The following is a 7,500-nucleotide window of genomic DNA, read 5'->3' as shown; positions in this document are numbered from 1 at the left end:
TGTCCCCTTTTCTGGAGAACGTGATACAATAGCAAATGTACTGGAGCAAAAGATTAAGGAGGCACGCGTGGCAATGCTGAGTTAAGGAGCTTCTTTAAGTGCTGCTTACCATGCTGTCAAACTCTGAAAACAATAAACCCCAGAATTATGTTTGGAAGATTACTGTTTACATTAGGAAAAAGCTTATCGTACCTGAAAATGTCAAACTGTAAGTGGCAGTGACCAAGGTTTGCTTGCAGGTGCAACCATTTGTTGCAGAAATATTAGTATTTGTCAGTGCCAGATCTAACTTATTGAGTCTCCTCGTGGCGCGCGAGGGGAGGAGCATGACAAAGATGCAGTTGTTCTACAAATCTAACAATTTAACAATTGAAAAATAGTGATCAAGTGATCAAGTTCATCAGCACTTACGGGAAGTTCATCTTCACCACTGGAACCACTTGAACTGTTAAAGTAATTTTCAAATAATGTATTATCAGTAATGAGGGGGTGGTTTAAAACTGCTGATGATCCCATGTCACCTTCCAGCTGATCAGTAAGAGAGATTCTAAAAAGTTCATCTTGTGAAATGTCAATGTCCTCAAACTGTTCTTGGATAATTTCCATAATGTCTCTGGCTAAAGGTAGCGATACAATGTGATGGTTTTCAATAAGATATTCTGCAGTAAAAATGTGTTGAACATCATAAACAATCAATTCGATCACATTATCTGAAAAACCATGAGTCATCAGTTTGTTCCCCAGAATAGAAAATGTAACATTTCCATCCAAGTTGACCTGTAGTTCTTTTAACGCAGACTCGAAGTCAGCAATAGCAGTACCATTGATAATTCGTTCTCCCTGAGTCATTGTTTCTTGAGAATCGACACTTTCAAAAACAGGAAGGCTGACTGCACAATTTTCACCAGAACATTGACATGCCTGGTGGCAATTGCTACAGCAGTTGTGGCCTTCGTTTAGAGGTTTCACTGTGCTGTCAAAAGCCTTAAAGGGATCCTCCATTCTTAAAGTAAATATAGCTGAAAATGCTCTAAATATGCTAAAAAGAAGATGTTTTGCATAAAAAAGAATCTGCTCACCCGGATGTATTTTTTTCGGCGTCCAAAAAAGGCCATCACGCTGGTTCGAACTTCCCGCGGGCCGCAATCGTGATCGGTGCGTGAAGCAGTCTGGGCTTGTGACGTAACTTGGTTGCTCGGCAGATATCAACATATGACAACAAAATGCCTCATTGCGTTGCCTTTGAATGCAATGTTCAGGCCAAAAACAAACAAAACCATCCCAAAATTCGGTTCCACGTTTTCCCAAGAGATAAAGAATTACATCAGGCGTGGATTCATGCTATCGGGAGGACATCTCTACCGAAGGATCCTCGTTTGTGCTCCAAACATTTGGAACAACTTTGCTTCAAAGACTCTTATCTGATGGAATTGCGACTGCTTGGATCAAGCCGTATGTTGAATCCTCTCAAGCCAGATGCTGTTCCAACGTTATTTTCACACAGACCCGCAGCCCCTGTACGTCTTTCCAGTGTGAAACGCACAGAGAAGCGACAAAAGCTCGAGGTTTGTATTATTTTGTAAAGCTTACTTTAACGCGATTCCTGGTAAATTCTCCAGATTCCCGGAAGAATTTACATTAACTCTTCCCCGGCTCAAACTTTCGCGGGAAAAATATTCAAATCCAGCGCTCATCGAAAAAAGTTTTTTCACAAGAAATTGAGCTCGAAACATATATAAATTTATATTGATGTTTATTTACAATAGTCTTTTGTTGTTTATTTGCTCTTTAGACTCTTGCTGTCTTACTGGAAGACAACCCAGGTACTTCAACTTATCGGGATGAAAATCAACTGGCTTTAGCGGAGGGGCAAGACGACGATTTGCCGGAGATGTTGTCAGAGAGTATTTCCCAGACCATGTGCGATATGGGGACACGGACAGAGTGCCCATCTGTAACAACTCTGGTATCAATGGTAGACGATTCAAAACAGTGTGAAATGCCAACAACGGTTCACTCCCCAACAACCTGCAACGCAGAGTGTCAATTTCCGCTTGATGTTTGCGAAACTGATCTTGCGGATCACACATACTGTGACAAGAAAGCACCTCAAGTAGAAGTGGGAGAAACTGTACCAGATTTAGACCTACTTGAAGAAGTGGAGGAAATGCATGCTTATAATGCCTCCCAGGGTTCTCAACTTGATTTGTTTCCTGACTTAAATGAGGTTGAACCTAATGAGAATGCTGACGATGAACCAATGGAAGTTATCATATCACAGGAAACGGTGTCCAGCCAGTCAGAGTATGAGCCCAGAGGAGACCAGTCAGCCTCCCAAGGTGAAGCTCCTTCATCTGAAGAGGACATGGTGGAAAGCAGCTTTGCAAAACGGCGTGTGTTCCTTATTTATGGAGAAAACCTGAAGGATCTGTTGCGGTTTTGTCCAAGATGTGGCGCATTCATTGTTCCAGAAAGCATTGAAGAAGTCCAGAATGAAGGCACGCAACTCACATTGAAACTGAACTGTTTGAATAACTGCAACTTCAAATGGCAGTCACAGCCTCCCTTGTGTGACATTAAAGGGGCAGGAAATCTGCTGGTATCTGAAGGAATTTTTTTCTGTGGCATTCCCTTCTCCAAGTTTCAGTCCTTTTCAAGGCTGATTAACTTGAAGTGCATTGGACAGGGAACATAACTATAATCTACGAGAAAAGTATGTATTTCCAGTTGTGACAACAACTTGGAAAGAACAACAGGCAGACATTTTTGCTGATTTAAAGTCACGGGAAACTGAAGCTGTTTTGGCTGGGGATGGCCGCTGCGACTCACCGGGCCATTGTGCAAAGTACTGTACTTATACGCTTCTTGACGTAGAGAGTCAAAAGGTTGTGGACTTCAAAGTTGTAGTTGTTTCAGAGGCAGCAAATTCCAATTGCATGGAAAAGAAAGGTTTTGTGGACACATTGTCAAATATTGAAGCAAATGGCATCAAAGTGGGTGTGATATCCACTGATCGACATCCGCAGATCAAAAAGGAATTGAGGGTCAACCATCCCAACATAGATCACCAGTTTGATCCATGGCACATTGCTAAGTCTGTTAGCAAGAAATTGTGTGCTGCATCAAAGAAATCAGGCTGTTCAGAGTTGGCACCATGGATCCCATCCATTGTTAACCATCTGTGGTGGTCTGCAGAAAGCTGTGGCAAAGATCCAGAGGTGTTGAAAGAGAGGTGGTTGTCAGTCATTCATCACGTGACCAACAGACACGAGTGGCCAGGAAACAGGCACTTCCACAAGTGTGAACACGGAAGGCTCACGACTGAGGAACAGCGAAGAAAGAAATGGCTCAAGCCTGGAAGCACTGCCCACACTGCACTACTGAACATTGTGAAGGACAAGCACCTGCTGAAGGATATTGTTCACCTTGTAGAATGTGTACATACCACAGCCCTGGAGGTGTACCATTCGTTATACCTAAAGTATCTTCCCAAACTGACGCACTTCACTTATGATGTTATGAAGGCTGGTACTATGTTGGCAGCCCTTGACCATAACTTCAATTCTAACAGACTCCAGGTAATGCAAATATACGACACCTTATTTACGATTCCACAATATTTCAACTCTAAGTCCAAATGTCAACAGGCAAATTCTCTTTCCTTGTCTCCATACATTTGTTATAAAACTGGAGGGAAAGCTGTTAAACAAAATTTTTATTTTATTTTACTGTTGATCATTTTATTAATTCTCGTAATTTCTCTGGTTGATATCGCAAGAGGAAAAAAATTCTTATAACCCAAGTTAACCACTCAGGAAGAGATGTCCAATGTTGGTTTAATATTAACATTTTGTTATTCACTTCCTACATGTAACAAACATGTACTTATTAATTTCTAATAGGCTTTGATTCAAACTGGAGAATTGCAGGGAGAACCCAGATTTAAGATTTCCTGGAGTAAAGTGTCCAAGCGGTTTGGAGCAGAGCCAGTTCTGGAGAAAAAGAGTTATGAGTACCTGGATGATATGCTGCAGGCAGCATTTCATTTAGCAGCATCGGAAACAAAGCCTGTACCAAAGGTCAAAGACAGGTCTGGTGTGATGTGTCCTACAGAAAGGCCAAGCCGGAAGGAAATCATTGACACCAGGCAGCGGTTATCCCGTTTCAAATAAATGAATAACTCTGTGATTAGGACTACTTCGTGAATATCGCAGTGATCACTTGCTCTAAAATTTTACTGGTTAATTAGCTGATGTCAGAAATAATCTTTATTCATTGTTTAAATGGTTAGTTGGGTTTCACACATGCAAGTCTCTGGATCAAGCTCTTCTCGAGAAACACCCTTTCATTTCTTCCCAGAACATTAAGACACAGAGACCAAATTTTAGCCCCCCTTGAAATAATGTATTATGTATTAACTATGAAGCTGTTTTGATTTAAGAGGATAAATCACTAGGAGCTCTCCCCTCTTGTGTAAATCACTGAAATAAACCCTCAAGGGTAACACAAAATCCAATGCTGTGTTATCGTTCATGCACATGCCCTGACGCTATTAACCCTATCTTTTATGTATTAATATTTTATGAAATTTAATATAAAAAAGCATGACAAAGGACTGAGATAAATGTACCAGTATATTTCACCAAAATTTGTTCTGTTCTTATTAAATATTTAAAAAATCTCTCCATGCTTTTTCAAGTTCACTGTCCATGGCACTGTCGTCATCGTCTCCTGCGATATACCCCGTGTAACTGCCATCTTCAGATGGAAAAACACCCCTTATCTTCTTCAGTGTACATGACGGGATTGCACGGCGAATTGCCTTGCCTAGATGGCCATGGACCCACCAGGTGAACTGCCTGTAGGCTGAATAACGGAATGACCTGAAAAGCAATAAAACAGAAATAAATTCCAAGCAGTAATAATATTGGCCATGGCACAATTTCTTTATAGGTAACTTCCTGGGTTACGAGTCACATGGAGCTAGTTGCATAAAACCTAGTGCAACAACAACATTTATTTTTTCAAGTTATCATTACAGAGTAAGATTTTTTTTAATGTTTTGGACATTAATTGAAGGGATGAGTGGAATGAAGCCCTAATTAGTGACTTTTGACAAATTTTGATGCAGTTAGGATTGAAATACCTACCAGCAATTTTCACAGTTTACTCTGGGTTCAGTTTTTCTTTCAAAAGAAGTAGTAGTTATTATTAGTCCTTTATAGACAATAATGAAGACAAGAGTAAACTGTAACAAGTGCCTGTAGGTATTTTAATCCTAGCTGGCTCAACATTTTCCAAAAGTCACTTAATTCCAATCACCCCTTCAATTAGAGATAAGTAAAATAAAAAAATGGGGAGAAGAAGAAGAATTTACATTTTAAAATCATATTGCTCAGCCTAGAGGAATCACTGTTTTCTTTGTAAAATGAGCAGTCATGTGTAACAGCAAGCTTAATTTCCATGGGGGAACTCACACTTGGTGATAACCAAAAGATCAAGAACTCTGCAAACACTTAACAAATGTTGACAGAGTCAAGAACAAGTAAAATGAGGTATGTCAGTTAGTCTTTACATCCTACCAAGCGCAATTGCCAAGATTACTCTAAACTTTAAACTCACGGATTTAAGTGACATAGTCACATTTCACACCACCAAGCGTTGCAGCAAAGCGACAGTTATATATAACCTTCAGTGTTCCAGATAAGGGAGGGGTCTCAGGTCAAAAACCCGACAAGGTCACCTACATGACCCGACAAACTGATAGAAAAGTAATAATGATAGAAAAGTAATAATGATTTGGTAGAAATAGTGGGAATTGACTCCTTAGAATTCGTAATTGACACCCAGCCCTGAGGAAGTATAGGTGCGGCTAACACATACTGTGGTGCTTCAAAATATGTACATATATTACTTTTATTGTTCCCTTGGAATTAGTGCTTGATGTATAAGCAGCTCAGGTACATGTAGGTTTAATAGAATCGGCTGAGCTACATACATGTACATATCTGGGTCATTACCTGTTGGGCACATGTTCCCGGTCAGGAAGCCCAGCACTTTCGCGGTCATGTAGACTAACTAAAGCTGTCCATAACACATCTCTGTTTAAGCAAACAGCATTAAAACTTTCATGTTCGGTAATACAGGGCAAACCTGAGAAGACAGGAAATGTTAACATCACAAGTGATCTTGAAATGCCTTAAGGGATCTGCACATTGATCAGCACATGGGATTACAACCAACAAATATTCAAGAATTTAACAAATTATCTATGAACGACGATATTCGCATCAAAACAAACCGAGACTAATGGTATCAAAAGATCAAAATTGAAACCAACCTTCCACTGCCTTCGACAAAAACGCGAGTTCTTTACAACACACACACTCCTTGTCAGTCGGCATAAGTGCACATTGATCACATAGGCACCAAGAAGTGTTCGTCCGCCGACTTTCACCACTAGGCGATTCCAAATTGCCGATCTCATCCTCCTCCTCTGAATTGCTACCTGGCTCTTCTATTTCATCGCTTGAATACTCAGGTTCAAGTTGATATGGCTGAATAGACATCTCGAACCGCTGTTGCCACGAGTAAAAATGCGAAATGGGAGCAACCAAGTACGTCACAACCCCAGACTGCCTCACGCACCTATCAAGATGGCGGCCCGCGGGAAGTTCGAACCATCGTGATGGCCTTTCTTGGACGCCGAAAAAAATATATCCAGGTGAGCAGAATACTTTTTTATGCAAAATATCTTCTTTTTAGCATATTTAGAGCATTTTCAGCTATATTTACTTTGAGAGTGGAGGATCCTTTAAGAAATGCTACACGGTAGCAAGATGTTACTTTCAGACTTTCCTTGAAATTTTTGTCACAGAGACGCAGTTGCTGGCCATGATAATATAAAACATTAAAGGCAGCCTTTCCATCTCTTCCTGCTCTTCCAGCCTCTTGCAGATGAGTTCTTAAATCAGGTGCAGGTCCATAATGAATTATGTACCTCACATCCTTAAAGTTCACACCAAGACTCAATGCAGAAGTCGCCAACACAATCCTGATGGGGCCATCATTCAGCTTCAATGACTTCTTAACCCTCACTTTAGACTCTTCGGGGCTGTTGCTATGATACACTGCAATGAGACACTTCAACGGAGATTTTTCTTGATCCACATAGGCTGCACTACCCAATTTTGTCAAAAGGTAGCTCAAAACAGTAGAGATGTCAGTTATGCTTCTGCAAAAAATAATTGTTTTTGAGGTACTCTGCTGTTGAGTAGCTATCTTGGCCACCAACCAATTAAAACACTGCAGTCCTTTCTTGATTTTCTGTACAGAAAATCTGATGTTCTCATTGTTAATGGATACGTCTACTATCTCAGGTGCTTGCATTCCAAGCAGTTTTATCAAGTTGACACGGCTTTTCCATTCCACAGTCGCAGTTAGGGCAAGGAATGGTGTACCAGGCTTCAGAAATGACCTGAGGGTGCTCAGCTCCCCATA

At 40.6% G+C, this 7,500-nt stretch overlaps 3 protein-coding genes across 3 annotated transcripts in view; 1 reads left to right on the top strand and 2 right to left on the bottom strand.

Annotated features, from left to right (window-relative positions):
- Nucleotides 1-902, top strand: part of LOC138027683 (stimulator of interferon genes protein 3-like) — a 5,254-nt gene extending 4,352 nt beyond the window's left edge. The window contains exon 2 of the mRNA XM_068875251.1: nucleotides 1-902. This exon is cut by the window's left edge and continues 71 nt beyond it. Coding sequence (XP_068731352.1) covers nucleotides 1-85 — 85 coding nt within the window. The 3' untranslated portion in view covers nucleotides 86-902.
- Nucleotides 903-4,618: 3,716 nt separating this feature from the next.
- LOC138027586 (P2X purinoceptor 7-like) lies at nucleotides 4,619-6,632 on the bottom strand. Its single transcript, XM_068875125.1, has 3 exons — nucleotides 6,341-6,632; nucleotides 6,021-6,153; nucleotides 4,619-4,883 (listed from the first exon to the last, which is right to left on the bottom strand). Exons 1-3 carry the CDS (start codon nucleotides 6,567-6,569, stop codon nucleotides 4,664-4,666), a joined length of 582 nt encoding a protein of 193 aa, XP_068731226.1. The 5' UTR covers nucleotides 6,570-6,632; the 3' UTR covers nucleotides 4,619-4,663.
- A 109-nt stretch (nucleotides 6,633-6,741) lies between these two features.
- The window catches only part of LOC138025450 (ATP-dependent DNA helicase RecQ-like), a 1,649-nt gene continuing 890 nt past the window's right edge, over nucleotides 6,742-7,500 (bottom strand). The window contains exon 2 of the mRNA XM_068872658.1: nucleotides 6,742-7,500. This exon is cut by the window's right edge and continues 61 nt beyond it. Within this exon, the coding sequence (XP_068728759.1) occupies nucleotides 6,742-7,500 (759 nt within the window).

Source organism: Montipora capricornis, chromosome 12 (assembly GCF_036669925.1).
Source record: "Montipora capricornis isolate CH-2021 chromosome 12, ASM3666992v2, whole genome shotgun sequence".
In the NCBI taxonomy this organism is placed as follows: Eukaryota; Metazoa; Cnidaria; class Anthozoa; order Scleractinia; family Acroporidae; genus Montipora; species Montipora capricornis.
Note: the sequence above shows the minus strand (reverse complement) of the source record. Positions and strands in the feature narration are given on the sequence as shown.

Coding starts and splice junctions, on each gene's coding strand:
- LOC138027586 (XM_068875125.1), bottom strand. CDS start 6,569: ATGTCTATTCAGCCATATCAACTTGAACCTGAGTATTCAAGCGATGAA. Junction 6,154..6,340: donor TTTGTCGAAGGCAGTGGAAG/GTTGGTTTCAAT, acceptor CTGTCTTCTCAG/GTTTGCCCTGTATTACCGAA. Junction 4,884..6,020: donor CGGGAACATGTGCCCAACAG/GTAATGACCCAG, acceptor ATTGCTTTTCAG/GTCATTCCGTTATTCAGCCT.